At 53.7% G+C, this 18714-nt stretch overlaps 3 protein-coding genes across 3 annotated transcripts; 1 reads left to right on the plus strand and 2 right to left on the minus strand.

Annotated features, from left to right (window-relative positions):
- Positions 1-240: 240 nt before the first annotated feature.
- CSUI_006168 (ulk kinase) lies at positions 241-10593 on the minus strand. The gene is made up of 8 exons (XM_068066332.1): positions 7843-10593; positions 7093-7385; positions 6782-6901; positions 6181-6249; positions 3880-5533; positions 3236-3287; positions 2418-2506; positions 241-2039 (listed from the first exon to the last, which is right to left on the minus strand). Exons 1-5 carry the CDS (start codon positions 7912-7914, stop codon positions 3880-3882), a joined length of 2208 nt encoding a protein of 735 aa, XP_067921701.1. The 5' UTR covers positions 7915-10593; the 3' UTR covers positions 241-2039; positions 2418-2506; positions 3236-3287.
- Positions 10594-10862: 269 nt separating this feature from the next.
- On the plus strand, positions 10863-13409 carry CSUI_006169 (tubulin beta chain). Its single transcript, XM_068066333.1, has 4 exons — positions 10863-11286; positions 11745-12838; positions 12939-13026; positions 13150-13409. Exons 1-4 carry the CDS (start codon positions 11191-11193, stop codon positions 13219-13221), a joined length of 1350 nt encoding a protein of 449 aa, XP_067921702.1. The 5' UTR covers positions 10863-11190; the 3' UTR covers positions 13222-13409.
- Positions 13410-15711: 2302 nt separating this feature from the next.
- On the minus strand, positions 15712-18540 carry CSUI_006170 (ubiquitin family protein). The gene is made up of 7 exons (XM_068066334.1): positions 18406-18540; positions 18099-18179; positions 17562-17677; positions 17161-17277; positions 16825-16924; positions 16552-16709; positions 15712-16434 (listed from the first exon to the last, which is right to left on the minus strand). Exons 1-7 carry the CDS (start codon positions 18464-18466, stop codon positions 15877-15879), a joined length of 1191 nt encoding a protein of 396 aa, XP_067921703.1. The 5' UTR covers positions 18467-18540; the 3' UTR covers positions 15712-15876.
- Positions 18541-18714: the final 174 nt, after the last annotated feature.

Genomic DNA, 18714 nt, shown 5'->3' on the forward strand with positions numbered 1-18714 from the left:
GCCGCACGGCCTACGCCGTTAAAACTCGGTCCTTTCTAAAAAGAAATGCTGCACTCTTTTTTCGAGTGAAGGAAATCGTCGTCTCCGGAACGACTTCTCGCATACTGGTATGGTTGAACGGCCGGCTACAGGCGTTGGTGATCCAAGGCTTTCCCGGCAGACCACGGAATTTTGTGTGTGTGTCTGGTCATGGATGCCGTGAACGGCGTCATGCTGTCCAGAATACTGCTTTCGAACAGTCCACTACCTCAGACAATACGGCATCTTGCATCAACATCGGTACATCCGGCGATGCCACACGCGTTCGCACTCTGGATTGAAACAGGTTGTCTGTTTCCTGGAGACTGAAGAGCTCAGCGGCCGCTCCTTTTCACTGCGGTCAACGCCGAGACAAGCTAACATGGAGAAACGAGGAGCCGTCTAACACACCCAACTTCGGCAACGTGAATCGGCTGCCTCTCGGCCCGGAAACGAAGAGGACAAGGGATTTCGAGGTTTACAAAAAAGCAAAACGCTCTCAAACAACAATCGCAAAAGTCGACTAATCCAACGCGCTTTCAGCCCGGTTTACCTGCCGTCCAAACACTGTGCGGTCGTCTCACACTAGGGCAACGACACGCTCGCCACACGCGACTATACCGAGAAATGCTATTTTCGACCATGTCCCCTGGCTTGCTCACTCTCACAGGTGTGGCACTGCCAGCAGCAGGAATGCCAGAGCAACAGGCGGTATTCCTGAAAGTATATTCAGGGACCTATCAGCAAAAACACGGCAAAACCAAGAGCCTGGCTTTGAAACGGACGCCCAGGGGCAACTGTTCGCCTGTACCCGTGTGAGGCAATAATGAACTCTGCACGAAGCGCAACGTCACCCAGTTCCGGTTGAGCGCTGACTGAAATCATTGTCTGCGGTCAGTCCCCCGGTCTCTTCCTCCCTTGTACCCCGGTGAAGCTCACCTCCAGCATAGACATCTCAGAGCTCTGACTCTTCTACTGACGAGTGACCGCGATTGGAAACTTCGGCCAGGTCTTTCGCTGTTTGCCGACCGCCTACCGACCAGTGTAAAAGCGCAGGCGGGGCCAAAGAGCGGGGAACGGGGCAGCGAACCGAGCATCGGGAAAGAAAGGAAAAAATGCTGACCCACTTAGAATCCAACCGCTCGAGTGTGTACTCTCCGGCCGACGCACGCTTAGCGTACGGAGCACTGAAGCGGCTCCGATCCTCTGTTCTGAACTTCCAAATTGATGCGTACCATTTTCCATTAGTATCCATCAGTTTGTCTACGTCGCCCTAACCCGCAGAACATCGGCTTGGTAAGCCTCATAGGCGGTCTCCTCCAGTCGGGACCGTCTCGGGGCTCCCGCCTTCGGCACTCCAGGCTCTGTGAGTCGTCCGCCTTTCTTACCCTCGCAACTCGGTAGCCCGGCGTCACTGCCTTCCAGCTGCGCAGGTGTGACACTGTCGTGCTGGCCTCTCTTAAAGACGTTCCCACTTTCGCCCTCGGACGTCGCACCCTCACCTTCTGACTCGCCGCTAGAAGCGTTTTTACAAGTGCTGTTTTTTTTTAATAACGCAAACCGTAGAGAAACCCGGGACCCTGATCGGGGCCCTTGCCGAGAAGTCGGGTTGCCTTTCCTCGCATGCACGTGCGACTCCTCGTCTCGGACTTCAATCCCGGAGACTGGCTCCTCGGGCACATTGCTCAACAGCTGCACATTCTCTTCAACGGACTTCTCCGGGCCAGACGGAAATGACGGCATCTGGTGCACTCTGTGTCTCGATGTATATCTACTCAACCTGCTCGATACTCTGGAACTGTAGTACTGTCGGGAAAATGTCGGGGCCCTCTCTGCCCCACGAAAATGAACTCGGCCTATGGAGCCATCACCCCGTGTCAAGATGAGTGAGTCTCTAGCCGAGTAGTCCCGCGATGGCCTGCGGAAGAGGGAGAGATGATCTGACGGTTTAGACGGTCTGCCCATCTGAAACGAGACGGCACGCGGCGTCTCCGCAGGAGTGGGATTCCCGCTTGTGTTGTCTGCAGAGAAAAACAGGGTGGCATAAGGACTGGTGCCTTCTTTGATCCGAAGTGCACTCTCTCATATACGTCTGTACGAGCGTAAGAGCCTGCGCACTCCTCGCTTTCTTATGAACACCTTAAATCGGTGCAGGCACCAAGAGTAAATCAGTGTGGTACCCACGTGGCTGCTTCCGGTAGAAGACAGAAAGGACATACACAAGCTCTCCTTCTGAGCTCGGGAGACTTCTTTTCTGGGAGGTGTACAAACCTACGCCACGTATGAGGTAACCGCCCAGCTCCATCGAAGACGCGAGGGGAGACACAAGCGCAGCCGTTCGCAGGACGATGGCTACCCTGCCATGCACAGCACCCGGCCAAGGCGACGTAGCGACGTACTAAAGGCAGAGTCGGAGTGTAGATGCATGGACGCGGGGAGCCTTGACGGATTCTTCAAACGCATTTCCGTGCTGCATAGCGTGATGCGCCTATAGGTAGTAAGACACACGCACACCTTTTCTTCGGCACTCTCTTTTTCGAACGCGGAACACATCCCCACGGCAACATCTCGCAACTTGATCTGCGGCTTTATCTAGCGTAATAACTCAAAAGTCTAAAACGCCAACTCTGTCCCCGATAAAAAAGAACTTTCAGCTACTGCAAACATCCCAGAATATATGGAAACATACCATGCAGCGAGAACGCCAGTCTCCCTACAAGAAACAACTCCCAATGACACAACCGGCTAGGTCATGGCACCCGAACCCAGGTGGTCTCTTAGCCGGCTTACGCTATGCTGTGGACCTGCCGAAAAAGAAAAGTAACAAGGAAGCTCAGCCGCGTTCATACGCGCGATGTTGCTTCCACATCAGCGCCAGTCACTCTCTCAGACGATAGCCAATCTGTATTCTTTAAACCCAAGGGGTGACGTGCTTCGCGCAACGCTTGACGTAGCCCGCGCCACTTCTGTGGCCTACAATCTCTGCCTGGCCTACATGAGAATACAAGCGTGCTCGACTGGCCTGAGTCGCTGTATCTTCCTACATAGTGATGCAAGTACCCAGCCGCACATAGAGTGCCCCCCTTGATGGACTAGCCGGAATGCTACACTCTGAAAAACGCTCAATCTTGTCACTAGCTGGTTCGGAAGACGACAAAGGGTTGCGCGAACAGACACCTGCGTTGCACAGTTGTCTTCTACTCTAGCCTCAGCGTACCTGCGTAAGCTTGCTGGGAGTATGATTCCTTTCCGTCCATTGGCCCACGCTTCTGTTGGATCACACAGAAAAGTGCAAGACAGAAAAGGACCTGCACTACAGTCATCCAGCCACAGAATGTACTAACTGTCGCGGTCGGGAGCTGTAAAAGAAGGAGAGCAGGAAGAGCCTTTGAGAGGGTCTGATCTACCCCATGCGCTTCCAGCAGGCACCACGAAGGACCGCAGTGCATCCAGCAACTCAAGGTTGGCTGTAAACAGCTTTCTGCCGTTGAGGCCGCGGCGCGTGCTTGCAGATAGCCGAGGCTTCGTAGGTTCGTAATTCCGTGGTACAAAATGCGCGGCAAGAAGCTGAAAGAGAATCTCTTGAAGAACAGTGAAACAACATTCTCTCCAAGAGGCCGGTCATGTTGCTACAAGGTCCCAGCATCTGAGCACGTCCACTATCAGAAGGTTACTCAGCGTCAAGGAATAACGGAAGAACGTGCTGTGGGCAGAGCCTGCCCGGGCCTTACCGCAGTTTGTTCTCTTCTGCTAGCAAGAGAGACATCCATGCAATTTTTTCATATCTTGTCGAAGTTCCAGCTAACCTCCATCGTGCAGGAGGGACACTGATGGGGCATAATCCCTCCCGAGAGCGACCATTCAGAACAATGTGCCGGCGACCTGGCCGTTCAGCTGGTAGACAGGCAAGTCGAGAGCGGTACCGTCTTGCTCACCTTCTTGAAGCCAGGGATGCGCAAGAGCCTCAGTTGCCGTAGGCCTTCCCAAGAAATTCTTCTGTAAAAGACTCTTGCACAGTTCCACCGCAGCGGGCGCAGGGGTGTAGGCATCGTCGTCTCCTCCGTCCCTCCAACTCTTTCTCCGCGGACTGCCTTTACCGACGAATTCGCTACTGCTCCGCGGCCCCACGAAGCCCGACCCTTCTGCATCTCCGTCATTTTTCCGCCCTGCGCCTTTATCTCCCTTCTCTTGTACATCAGACAGCGCAACCGTCGGGATTTTGTTTGAGCTCAGCTCGACTATCTCAGCGCCGAAGCAAGTCTTCTGCAACTTTCCCTCCTCTTTGGATGCTGTTGCTGTGCCGTCCCTCCCAAAACCAGAAGACAACGAAATACACAGCCTATGACCATTAGCAGCAGCATCGTCACGAACCCTCGCCCCCTCGTATGTGGCGCTGAGAGCCTGACACACCTCGGTACTGCCTCGGCTGGGTGGCCTTGTCTGATGACTCATTGACAGCGTGTACCGCCCTGCAGGAGACGGATCACTCTCAGTGTCTTCATTTTCGCCCGCTGTTGCCGTTCGTTTGACTTGAGATGCTGAGTCCGCTCCCAAATCAGACGAGTCTCCTGTCTTTTCCAGTCCGCCGCTACTGGCTCGTTCCTTGCAATCGCTCTTACAGCAAGAGTTGCTCCTGGTTGGACTGTCAGTGGGATTGCCCCGGGACACCTCACTAACTAAACTCTCACCCCGCTGACTGGGCTCTTCAGTGGTGCGAGAGTGCTTCGCCTGCGCCACTACGTCCTGTCCAGGTTGTCGCGAGCCTGGCGACAGCCGCCCAACGGATGTCGCGAGTGATGGTTTCCCGCCGCCAGCGATAGGGGAAGGAGATGTCACGAGAGAACACGACCCCTGGTGGATACTTCCCCTAACTGGACTGTGGACACCACTACTTCCCTTCCGCCCACCCTGGGTCTGGCTGCTAGGCGAAGCAGAACCACTGGAGTAGCAGGATACGGCGGACACACCGGCCAATTTTCCGGAACAACTGCTTTCTTCCACCATCCCGCCTGGATAAATTCGGTCGCGAATACCCCCTTTCGCCATTTTAGCTGTATCTTGAGAACCTTCTTTCTCTCGGTGACGTCCCCCGGAGCCAGCAACATGTGCTGATTGGCTTGAGAGACTCACTGAAAAACGATCCGTGCCAGAGACAAGTTCGGTACTATCTCCACAGCTGGCCGGCGCAACACTCCGAAACGGGGGACAAGCAGCGGTACAAAGGATAGTCTCAGACGAAAGAGATGACATGCTGTGATCTGAGCACGGCCACGGAAGATCCCGGGTTGGAATGTACGTCCACGGCGGTTCCTCTTCAATGATATTCTTGAAAAGACGGAACGTGTCCGAGGCTATGAAAGGAAAACGCCCGAACAGAAAGATATACAACAGGACGCCCACTGCCCATATGTCTACTTTGCGACCGTAGTTGCCAATTAAAATTTCCGGAGCCAAATAGGCTGTGGAGCCGCAGGCATCTTTTAAAAGCTCGTGACCACTCACACGGCATGCCAGCCTGAAAAAAACAAAAGAGCGAAGAAGGACCTTGCCGGCATCTTGACTGAGATCGCCCGGCATAATCGGATCGGCACGTTTGGCTGAATGATGCCAGTACCGCACTACCGGAAACCAAAGGTCGCAGGAACCTTGTTCCTCCGTATGATCATCCGAAACACTCACCATACAGCCAAGCATCGAAATGTGGGGAACTACTCACTAAAGCGCGGGGACTGAGAGAGCAAATGTATGCAAACAAAGAGGGAAACACTACACCACACGCCTTGATGAGCGAGACGCCTTAACATGACAGAAACTGTCAAGGTTTCAGCTAAGGCAACCTTAGCTTACTTTAACACGTGGGAGCCGTCAGTCCGTTACGGGACTGGCATTAGTCCCTGCGCAGTCCCAACCTCCTTGACTACTCTGTTGAAGCCGAGGCGTAGCTTACCGATACTAAAGCCAGCAGTCACAGTCTCGGGTGGCGCAAGTACCACAGTCGAAACTGACAGTGACCAAGCTACGCGCTAGATAAAAGCACTAACGTCCTTGTGAACAAGTAAGTGAAAAGGTAGTTGGCAGTCAGGAGAAGGCTACACACTTCACTGCACTACGAGTCTACCGCCGGGATTTTCCGGCAAACTCTTTTACGTGCGCCTCCCATACCCAAATCCACCAAGCCTGATGTTCTGCCGCCCCTTTTCCCGCAAGAGCACGCTGCTCGGGTTCACGTTCCTGTGTAGACACACACAGGCCGGCGACAACCCGGTGTGACACGTTGGCACAAAGAGAGGAATCTGAGCACGAGGGACAAGCACGGCCACCAACTACAGGCGAGGAAAACTGGGCAGACGCTGAGGGACACGAAAACGGAATGAGCAATCTACACATGCATATACAACCTCTGGAAGCGTAACACCGCGAAAGTGAAACATGTGACCAGGCCATCCCCCCCCCGGCGGAGAATGGGACCGGAGACGAGGCTGCTAAGACAGCACCACGTGTCCATGGCCATACTCGAAGGAGGCAGAAAGCCAATCCATTATCAAGCATCCGGAAATGTGCAGGAAGTAGAAGATGCCGAAGCCCACTATGGGCCCACAGAGACTCTGGACGGCACTCTGTACACTGTTTACTGCGGACACACCTGTAAAGACAGCAGGGTTAGACACCCATATAGACAGTGACGGCACACTGGACAACCGTCACAGCAGCTAAGGCCTCAATCCGCTTCTTTCCTTCCTCCGACCAAAGTTGTGCGCCTCACCTATGGACAATAGATCGAATGTGCAAAGCCTCGACTGCCATCAAGAGCTGCCTTATCCACCGTGCGACATCAGCCTCTGTCACCTCTTCTTCTGGATCGAGATACATCAGCTCTCCACCTCTGCAAAACGAGCCAAAAGAAACGCGAGTCAATGCTGAAGCCAGAAAGAAGCAGACTTATCTTTTACCGGCAAACTGTCACGAGGAATACAAAACTAACTTGCAGGGGACCCAGAACACCCGATGCACGTTCAATCGTGACGGTGGGGAGTCCCTAAAGAAAATGTGCTGAAGCCAAAAGAAGCCACTGACTCGCAGAGTTCGAAGATCTCGCAGAAAAACGTCTTCTCGCTGTACGCTCCATAGAAGCGAAGCAAATATTGTACGCCGCGGTTAGAGGACTCGCTCTCCCTTGCGTCGTCTGCTTGGGGATCCGTGTTGCAGTTCTTTGGACGCGCGCATCCTGACCGTCCCGCATAGTTGAGCTCACTAAGGAGCTCAGTCTCAAACTGACAGTCCGCCACCTCGTAGGGCGCGCTGCGCAGTTTTGCTGCCCGAACCTCGCCCGTCTTTCTGTCTGTCACGACGCGGGTCTGAGAAAACGTCTGAACAAACATCAGCCCGAAAGCGGAAAAAAGAGGCCGATAGCAAAGATCGCGTGTCCCCGGATAACACAAATCGAAGCCAGTTGATCGACCGACGCAAGGGCCCTCTTGACGGCGCCCTGTCGAAAATATATCGGCGCCCTTAGTCCGACGCGTTCTCGCGAAGTCGTCCCTCACCCAGTTCTCGCCGTCATTCTATACTTGTACGGGGCTGAAACACCTCTGAGCAAGTGAACGCGCACAGCTTCTCTGAAAACCTTGCTCTGAACCAAAAAACGAAGGTCCCGACACTTTAAGAACATCTTGTAATGACAAAAGCCCGCCATGTCCCCCGGCATGGACAGGCGACCACACTGATGTACGTCACCTCCTGGCCCGGGGCTAGACAGTGTGGACTGAGCTACCCTTCCTCTAATCCAAGACGAAAAAGACGTCGCAGGCAAAAACGCAGACTTACTCCTGTTGCCACCTTGGGACCGATCAGATAGTCGCTACTGAACGACCGTTGTCCGCTAGCAACGCATCCCATTGTGCATATTGACGGAGAAAGCAAGACCGTCGCAACTAAGAGTCCGGTGAGAGAGAGATACTTCAACACGCGCCGTGACCCCGGAGTCTTTTTCTCCTTTTTCCACCGCGATGCTGACTCTCACGCCCGCTCCCCCTTGCATGAATCTCGCCGGATCGGGAAAAGAGCAGTGAAGCGCAACGATCCTCGCGAACAGGCTGAGTGTCAGAGGCGCAGCATGTGGAAAGGAAGAAGCCCCATACCGTCTAGTGGACCCAGTCCTCCTCACACCGCCACTGAGGGCAAAGAGGCGGCACCTACTTCTCACTCCCCTTCGCCAAGTGGTTCGCGCAGCACTTTCGATCTCGGTGTGACCGCCTCTACAAAGCGTGCATCAAAAAAGGCGGAAGGACACTCTTGGCAGGAGGATTCACCTTGATGCCGACGCCGCAGCACAAGCAGAGGTAGAAGTTTACGGAGAGCACTTGGGCCGAGGCCTGAACAACTATGAAGAATAACCACCTACGAACCGTGCCAGTTGGAAGTGTTCGTGGCTACAGAGGGATTCAGGAGCTCTACCGCAGGCTGGCAGACATCTTCAATAAGGCTGTGCTTGCACGCAGTCGAGTGGGTGAATCAAGACCCATCGCCCGGGCACTCACACAGTGGTCGGCCTACCACCAATTCCCAAAGCAGTGAGAGTCCGGCCACCGGGATCACGGACGAGCTGCAACCTGGAGCGGACGAACGATGTGAATACCACGACGGAACATAGCAGACGAGAGAGCGAGAGTAGGGGAGGGCGCGCTAAAGGAATCGGGTTGAATTGCTCAGGCGCGCCGAGAAGACCAGAAGCCACTTACATGGCAGCAGGCAGTAGTAATGCAAAACACAGCTGCCAGGAGGAAAGAGCGAGCCTCCTTAAAGCTACCCGGGCATGCTAAGGAGAAATTCGAGCTGCTTTCTGAACCAAGGACAGCATTGATCCAAGCTTCTGGTGAAGCCTCATGGCGTCTCCACGCTCAGTATGAAACCCCGGGTGAATTCCAACCGACATTTTGACCGGGTAATCCGCAGTACCTTCTTAAGGCCGTGCACATTTTAGCTTCCCCTGGAAACGAGCAGAAAGATCACTCGGTGTGGGGCATACCGACCTACGAGACGAGGTGTACACGGGCTTGGAGAATCGGAGTCCGAGAAGCCGGGACAGTGCAACAGCGGGTCCAGTCAAAAAAACTTCAAACCAATGTGGACAGCCACCTGAGCGAGGGTTGCAAAAAAGGAACAGACCGTCCAACTCAGGTGCAGAAAATACACGGGGACCGGCGACGATCGGATCAGAATGACGTGAGTGCGAACCGTAACCGGCCGTATCGAGATATTCCAGAGACCGTCGCCGGCCCCTTTAGAACCGACTCGTGAAGAGGACTGTCAAAGGTGGTCAGCAAGTGACGTCTTCAAGGCGTGATCTTGAGCCAAAGCATAGCCATGATTCAAAAGTTGACAAATGCTGCGACTCTCTATGTGCGAGATTAGTAGCAAGGACAGGTATTCACTTGTTCTCACTATACAGGTTAGCAAAACTGCCAGGACCGACACTTTCCGACAAAGGGAAAGTCCCTGGACCCGCAACCATGCGACAAGAAACAAGCGCATGCCGAGAGCCTGATATCGCAAAATGTAGAATCGACGACGCACGGGAAGTATCCTCTTCGCCGTCCTTTGCAACAACGTGAAAGGCACATGCACGCAGTTCCTCCACCCTCTAAAGATGTCCTCAGTGAGGAACTCCCGACAAATTTCCGATCTGTGACCGGTGAAAACCGCGCCTTTAGAATGAAGCTCTGCGGACCGGAACGGACACAAGCGGTGAACGGACGGAAGCAGCGGCCTAAGAGTAATCGGTTGTTGTTTGGACAAATTCATCAGCGTCAAGATGGCGAAAGACAACCCGAGGACGCTGGTCGAGCTGCTTCGATTAACAGCCAGCGGAGGAGCAGGGCAGCGACTACAGAGAGTTCACGCAGCCAGGGAATTGCAGCGCATGTTGGCGACGAGTGATCTTTCTCGTACCCTCCTGCGGTCCGTTTCGCTCGGGCGATAGTGTATTGGCCCGGCACGCTTGTAGGTGACGCGCCATGCCTTCTCGGGACGGCACTGCACACGGCGTTCAGGGTGAAAAAGCCGAGCTAGCTTGCGTAGAGACAGCTTCACGCACTGTTTTCTCACGCTAGTCAACACGCAGCCTGTCGTATGAGCGTTCCGCACGGCTTACAGGTTGGTTTTTTGACTAGATGTCCTTTGCCGCTGCTCGGGAGTGTGCTAGCTATTTGTCCGGGTACAACCCTGCACGGAGCGCGCGAGGAATGTGTTAGTTGTGTACGGATGCGACGTGAGTTTGTATGCATATCAGATGCGAGATTGCTGGGAGCAGGGAAGCTCTGAGGGGGCGACTGTGCCCCGGGGGCGGGATGCCGGAAGCTAATCGGCTTCACTTGAGCATTCCAGCTCCCCCCGGTCCCTTTCTGGCACCTGAAGACAGCCTGGAGGCAAGAATGTACGCGAAATCCGCCCAGCGGACTCCAAGATGCCTCTGAATCTGGTCGGTCGCTTCGGACGCAAAGCCTCCAGTTTGAGCACAGGTCATAATTCTGGAGTTCAAAATCGTTTCCCACCTCCTCTAGAGTCCAGACCCCCCCCTTGTTGCCCGACCGGTCAACTCTACGAAGCCCTCGAGTTCGCGAAAATAGAGCTTGTCAAGAGAAAGCGGGTTTCCGGCGTCGCAGCGTCGGAGGCCTCTAGATGGCACGCTGGGTTGTTGGGACAGACCAGCTATTGCTGGGGGCTCTCGTCATTGCCCCGGGGGCAGTGTGGTGCCGACTGGAGGAAGATCCGATCAGTCACGCTGGTGGGTGTGGTGGGTGGCCCTCCCCTGACAAGGCAACAGCACTCCGGGACGGCAGATGCCTGATCACTGATTAGGAAAGAGGAGATTTCTGGCCTGCAGAGAATGCTCTCGTCGTTTTTTCTGATAGCTGCCAGGTCTCTTGTTTAAGTGTCACGTGTGATTCTTTTGCCTGCTGGGCGTAACCTGTAGGCTCCCCCCGTCTTCCACACACTCCAAGACAGCGGAATCATTCCGCGCACTGCTGCAGCCACGCCGCCCTCGACGCCACCTGGTGCTAAGGCATCAGTATCAGTACCCTCCCCTGGCTTGTCGTGTTGCGGACAGAGTGGTCTTTTGAGATTTCCCTTGTCCTTAGCGGCATCCCAGTGTCTCTTTCCTGACCCCAGAAAATGAGGGAAATCGTTCACGTCCAGGGTGGCCAGTGCGGCAACCAAATTGGAGCCAAGTTTTGGGAGGTCATCTCGGATGAGCATGGCATTGACCCGGTGAGGACGGGGGTGGGGTCGAGTTCTCTGGACGGACACGGAAACTGTCTCTTTCCTTTCTCCAATTTTCGGCGTCTCCTAAGCAACATTTTCTTCTCCATGTGGAGGGTGCTGCACCTCGCCCGGGGGCGGGAGCACGAGGCCTCGCTGGGGGTGGCCCACCAGTCGCCCCCGTCTAAACAAGGCCACGGACTGTATGTCCCCTGGTTGTTCATCTTTGACGACTTCCCTGCCGCCAGCAGATATCTGCTGAGGCAACGTGATCGTATGGAGGGGTGTTCGAGGATGGTTATTGTGCGGTCTTTTGCAGTACAAGCGGTCCCTACCAATGAGGCGGCCTCCTTGTCTGCCGATGTTCACCTGCGTCTACGACGCCAGTGTGCGTATTGCCGCATGTGGGTGCCGCTTCTTTTTGCCATGGCTTATCTTCCGTTGCGCTGTGGTGTATGTTTCTTCAGACAGGTACCTACTGCGGAGACAGTGACCTCCAGCTCGAGCGTATCAATGTATTCTATAATGAGGCTACCGGTGGTCGGTTTGTTCCTCGCGCTGTCCTCATGGACTTGGAGCCAGGTACTATGGACAGTGTGAGGGCCGGTCCTTTTGGTCAGCTATTCAGGCCTGACAACTTCGTCTTTGGACAGACCGGAGCGGGGAACAACTGGGCTAAAGGCCACTACACTGAGGGGGCAGAGCTGATTGATTCGGTCCTGGACGTTGTCCGCAAGGAGGCCGAAGGATGCGACTGCCTTCAGGGCTTTCAAATCACCCACAGTCTCGGTGGTGGGACTGGAAGTGGAATGGGTACTTTGTTGATCAGCAAGGTCCGTGAAGAATACCCGGACAGAATAATGGAGACTTTCAGTGTCTTCCCATCCCCGAAGGTTTCGGATACCGTCGTTGAACCTTACAACGCAACGCTTTCCGTCCACCAGCTTGTTGAAAATGCGGACGAGGTGCAGGTTATTGATAACGAAGCGTTGTACGACATCTGTTTTAGAACTCTCAAGCTAACAACTCCCACATATGGGGATCTGAATCACCTTGTCAGTGCAGCCATGTCAGGCGTCACCTGCTGCTTGCGATTCCCTGGACAACTTAACAGTGACCTGCGCAAGCTGGCTGTTAACCTTATTCCTTTCCCGCGTCTCCATTTCTTCCTCATAGGTTTTGCTCCGCTTACCAGCCGTGGCAGCCAGCAGTATCGTGCACTGAGTGTGCCTGAATTGACACAGCAGATGTTCGACGCCAAGAACATGATGTGTGCTTCTGATCCCCGCCACGGGCGCTACCTGACTGCATCGGCAATGTTCAGAGGGCGCATGTCGACCAAGGAAGTTGACGAGCAGATGCTTAACGTTCAGAACAAGAATTCGTCATACTTTGTGGAATGGATCCCCAACAACATGAAGTCCAGCGTCTGCGATATTCCCCCGAAAGGCCTGAAAATGTCTGTCACCTTCGTTGGAAACTCCACCGCCATACAAGAGATGTTCAAGCGTGTGTCCGATCAGTTCACGGCCATGTTCAGGCGAAAGGCTTTCTTGCACTGGTGAGCTCAGCAGCAGCCTCACTCCCGTGGGCTGAGACTTTGTCAAAAGATTTTCTCGCACGTCACATTGTGTGCGTGTGCTACTGGTGGTGGTTCACAGGTATACTGGCGAGGGTATGGACGAGATGGAATTCACGGAGGCCGAGTCGAACATGAACGACTTGGTATCGGAGTACCAGCAATATCAGGTACGCTATAGCGCATGGCGCCGGTTCGCGAGCTGCGGTCCGCGCAGCCCCGCTGCGTGTTCGCCCAGTTTCCATTCTGTCTACTGGTTTATTCGCGAGATTTGCTGTTTTTGTTCACTGCAGGACGCGACGGCGGAAGAAGAGGGAGAGTTCGACGAAGAGGAGGGCGAGATGGGCGCCGAAGAAGGAGCCTAGAGCACCCCTGTGGCTCTCGTCTTTCAAATCCTTCAGTCTCCAACAGTTGTCCACAATCTCGCACAAGTCTCATCACTGCGGTTATTCTGAAGATCCATTGTCAAATTGTTTCCTGTGGGATAGTTTCCGTGGGACGCTTATCTCTCTCTGTCTGCATGGTCTCATGGGAGCTTACTTTAGGGATGCGTTTTTTTTCTCAAGGAATATGCTGTCTACCGATGTGCATCCAAAACCCCAAGCCTCTCAGTGTGGGGAGTCAGTCTGCACCGGTTTACTGAGTCGTCCGGCGAAACCGGCTCTGTGTGCAATTAAAATCGCTAGTTTGTGACCGACTGGTCTCCAGTTGCTCAAGCGAAGAAAGGGCAGCCTGGCTTTTGTGCCACCCACTTGTCTCATTTCTTAGTCGCGCTGTTGTAGTAGACATGCTACAAGCAGGCGCCGATCAGGTAGGGTCAAAGGAGACACGCACAAAGACGAGACGATATATGTATGCACTGCGTCAGTCACTGATTTCTCTATAGCGAGCGCAAGCATCCCCCCGCCGCGTCTGCGTAACGGTGATGCAAGGTGCGCTCTTCACATGTAGTAGTCATCACTTCCTTGTGTGTGCTGATCTCTCCAACGGACCTCGATAGCTTGTTATCCAACAGTTTCATCGCCTGTGGGTAATTCTGAGCGCGTCGTAGGCGTCGGCTCCGAGGTAACCTACCATCAGTAGCGCCTCGTTCAGCTGGTGGACCGTGCAGTAGTCTTTGAACAGAAGTCGGTGAAACGAAGCAGTTGTCACGTCTGCAGTAGAGAACATGCTTTGCTGAAATGCAAGAGACCGGAGTGTGCCTACGTGGTTCCTCAATGAGGAAGGAATACGCCAGGACAACGTAAAGTGTGCAGACGTAGCTGGCCTCCTGCACAGTTCACCTGCTGGAGCAATGCCGATGCAGCACGAATAACATGCTTACAGTGCTGCTGTGAGCTATTTGACAAGTTGGCCTGGTCGCGGCAATGTCCTTAATGTAGAGTATGGCTAGCGCGAGCACTGTGAGGATATCGTCCTCCCCAGCCCTAACAGTGAGCAACAGTCTGCAAGCCTTTGAAGCCGGACGTCAGTTGCGGAAAACCATGGTATAGCGAATGTTCTGGGTCACCTCGTTGACCTTTGCGGAAATTCGATGTTGCTCTTCGCGGCCTAGTTTCTCTGATACGTGCCTCTGCGGCCAATGATTTAAGACGGAGTGGTGCTCTTGAAGCGCTTCTTACTCCGAGCACCAAGGGTACCGTTTCACGACAGAAGAGGGCGACTGCCCGTGCAAGGCGACTGGCACCTCTTTTGCGACCACTTGCGGCGCTGCCATGTTTCCTCGACATGTTGGAAAGCAAAGGCGGCTGGCAGTTGAAGGTCTCCATTGCCAGAAAGAATGCATGAAACCTTCACCCCAGTTGTAGAAGCCCGCGTGTACGCATATCCCCAGCTGCGAGGCGCTGCCTTACTGTACCCGTTCGTAACGGGCTCGGTCTACGGGCGGGCAACCCTGTAGCAAAGGCAGCGGGGACTTCTACGAGTAAAATCCAGTGTCGCTACACTGGACTTCAGGGCCAGAGTTGTTACGTTCCCAAATAGGATCACTTGGAGAATGTCCGAACCACCGGCACTGCGAAGAAACGTAGGGGCCGTCTTTCCGGCCGGCAGGTGACGTGTAGGACGCAAGTATATGGCATAGAGATGTGAGCATTCGTTTGGCCAGATCATTCTTCGATTCAGAGGCAGAAGACCTCCGACGGTTCCCTAGCTGACACGTTTTTCACCTCGGAGGCGACAGGCCAAAGTCCTGAGCAACGGTGTGTCCTGCTGACACCGCCGGAAGACCGCCCGACCACCACAGGACCATGGAAGCCCTCGGAGTTTGAAAATGCAGCAGCCAGTTCAGCCGCTCGGGGCGAGCGGGCGTGTTGGTCTCTTCGGCCAGGCATTCACTGCAGGACAGTCAAATGCAAGTTTGCTGCTGGCCGTTTTTTTCGGGCTAAGGCTTCACGTTAGAGTCAGACTACGTTCCCAACGCTGGCCGCTCTCTAGTTGCTTCGCCTTGTGCTAGTCTGCGACATAGGACAGTTGCCTCCAACATTCTCGAGGTCGATCAGCCCTAAAGTTGTCGCTGCTCCTACGCCGACTCGGCAGAGGGCGCCCGCTTGTGAAGGAGCCGGAAGATTAGCCAGCTGTCTGGGAGCATTGGGCCTCGTTTCATAGCTTTACGACCCACTGCAACTACACAGAGAAGGAAGGGAGTCGGCATAAATGTGCGGTCTGGACAGCCCTTTAGAAGTGTGTGCTCACCAAACACAATTTTCAGATTTTCCCACTCCAGAGAGATGTTACGCTGCTATCTAGATGACTTCCAGACCGCTAAGCTCAGCCTGCGGCAGCTCCATGCAGCTTCAGGGCCCGACGTATATGTCGCTGAGTTAGGCTACGAAACGTGGCGTGTCCGCCTTCGACTGTGCAAGGGTTAAGTGTTTCTGTCTTGCGCTTGTTTCCAACGCATTAAACGTCTGTCTCACGGGGCACAGGAGCAAGAGAAAAAATGAATCCATGCCTCGAGAGCATGCCCACCAAACGGTCAAATGCCGTTTACACAAACAGCGGCAAACAGAAGTGTGTCTCTAGTCTCGCGGCGGGGCGGGACCGTTTTCTGACGGAGTAGGACCGTTTTCTGACGGGTTGGGACCGCTTGCTGGAAAATTGCCGTCTTTCGAGGGGGCAGATGCGTCTTCCGGCGGGGGAGAACTGTCTTTCGCGGGGCCAGGACTGTCCTTCGAGGGAGCAGGACTGTCGTGCGGGCGCGCAGGATTGTCTTTGGGGGAGGCAGGATTGTCTTGCGGGGGGGCAGGACTGTCTTCCGGGGGAGCAGAACTGTCTTCCGGAGGGGCAGGACTGTCTTCCGGAGGAGCGGAACTGTCTTCCGGAGGAGCGGAACTGTCTTCCGGAGGAGCGGAACTGTCTTCCAGAGGAGCGGAACTGTCTTCCGGGGAGGCGGGACTCTCTTTCGGAGGGGCAGGACTCTCTTCCGGGGGGGCAGGGCGCGGTTTTGAGGGGCGTCCTAGAGGAATGATGACGGGAGCGTTGTCCTTCAGCTGGAACGCACGGAGCCAGAGATCATTAGCGCCGATACCGAACTTCCTCCTCAGTCTTGCTTCTCCATCCTTATCAATCGGTGTTCCCTGGGACACCGTACAACCATGTCACACCGGCATTTTATTGCAACGAGGCAAAAGGAGAGGAGCAGAAAAGGAGGAATGCCGTCCAGACGACTCTGAGGTGGTGTATTGGTACCTCACCTTGAGTTTGAATGTGATGTCTTCCACAGTGAAGTTTCTCTGTTTGATCTTAGGGTTTTCGGCCTCTTGCAGTTTAGCAACGAGGGCTTCTTTGAGATCTTTCAGTAGCAAATGATCCAGAATCTTGATCTCGAATTGTTCTTTAACAAATAGACCCCCTAGACAGCAACAAGCGAAACCACAGGTGGATGCGAATCACCGGGAGGACAGAGTGCCGACCTCGACTGTTGACGATCTTACTTTAGGAAATGCTCGCAGCAGCACTGCACTTACACTTCTTTACTTTGCAGAGCAAGACGACCTCAGGATTTACAGGGTAGACCTCAATGTCAATGGCAGGCCGTGGACCAAAACATTCACGAAGCTGTTCTCCCTGCCCCGCACAACACACCAACCAACCGGCTGACAGAGAGAAGTTCTCCAGTGTCTTCTTAGCTATGTCGCTGCTCGTCGGAACCGTCCAAACATGTCGGCCAACATCGACAGTGTCCTTCTCTCTCATCATGCGTATTTAGCTTCGTCGAAGGAAAGTCCAAATACTAAGAGACGAGCGTTCAGCGGAAAGACCGCACAGTACAGAAGGGAACGTAGCAAGTGATTAGCTCTTACCTCAAGGGGCAAGCCGGGCTGTATGCCACGTTCATACATTAGTATATTACTAACGTTGAATCCGGTAAGTGACGGTGGCCCGAGTTTCTTTATCAGAATCTTCTTCATTTCATCAACCTGCAAAAACAAGAGGGAAAAACCGAAAACAAGCACTTAGGTCTGGGGGTGTTTCTCTGTTTGCGCCCCAAAGAAGAAGATGATGAGTGAGTCCCGCTTTGAGGAGGTCAACAAGGTGGTCTTTCTAAATGAGCATCTACCCTGATTGGTCGGCTGATTCTTTATCTGTCTTTGTGTCCGTGAATGAGACAAAGAAAAACCCGTGATACTACTACTACTAGTAGTCATATACGTAGGCCTGCAGGATCAGGGGGTGTTCTCTCCTCTTGTGGTGGTCTTCCTACAGTTATGCTGGCAGCATCGACGTCGAAGTTATAATGCTCATCCATGTCCTTCTTGTGAAATCGGATATTCACCCTCTTTGAAACAATTTCATGAGTTCGAAGTTTCTTTATCACATCTGCAGGACACTCATGCGCACAACAACAAGCAGAGGAAAAAACTGAAAGAAAAGAAGAAAGAGAAGTGCGAAGAGACAGAGTCATCTCACCACCGGCCTCACCTTCACCAGCTCCTTTCTCTCTGCCCATCTTTATAATTAGATACAAAATTCGCAAATGGAAGGTATCTATCTGACTGCTGTTCTGATCCCTGCAAGACTAACTCAAGATATTCTCACCATCCTACAGAAAAAGCACGAAGGCAGAGAGCACGTCCTTATACATATGATTCGCATAGTGATATACGTACACTTGTCAGCAGCAGGCCGTGAGGCTGGCATGGCCTGTCTACACGAGATGCCCTGTATTGCCAGCCAGGATTCATAAATGCTAGTGAATGGAATGACGCTATTGCAGGGGGCTTCTGTCCTTTTGGCTTACCCTGAAAGGTCATATCATCGAAGTCAACGGGTTGTTTCCCAGCGTACATCTTGACTTCGACAACCTTCACATTGTTTTTACCTAACAGGAACATGATCAGGGATAGAAAGACAGAAGAAGAGACACGCATGACCCAAGGAACATGATTAGAGATTAGCTGTGGTGCTAAAATGACATCCAGGGCACTGGTTCTCTCGTATTACGATGTGAAGAACACGGACAGAAAAAGAACAGCATGGGAGTGAGGATAGGCAAAAGCGAAACGCTTTCACAGCCCCCTCTTGTTGTCAGTTGCTTGCTTGCTTACCGTCGTCTGGTGGTGCGCGGCCCTCTTTCCTGGCTCTTTTCCGGAGCTGATCCGCGGGCATTGTGTCCTCAATCAGGGAATCACTCAAATAGTAGAACTGCTCCCTGGGTGGGACCCCGACCTGTGTACTTATCTATGGTATTCCACACAAGACAAAAGACAGGGAGGACACACCATGAGAGTAAACATACCGATATGGTCATTCGAGAGGCAAATACAAGTGCGGAAACATGAACGGAACGAGGGCAAAAATAAAAGAGCAGGATCGAGTTTTTTCTCAGCGGCAGAAAAACTCGCGCACCCCCCCCC

The sequence above is a fragment of the Cystoisospora suis genome (assembly GCF_002600585.1).
Source record: "Cystoisospora suis strain Wien I chromosome Unknown contig_3079, whole genome shotgun sequence".
Lineage (NCBI taxonomy): Eukaryota > Apicomplexa > Conoidasida > Eucoccidiorida > Sarcocystidae > Cystoisospora > Cystoisospora suis.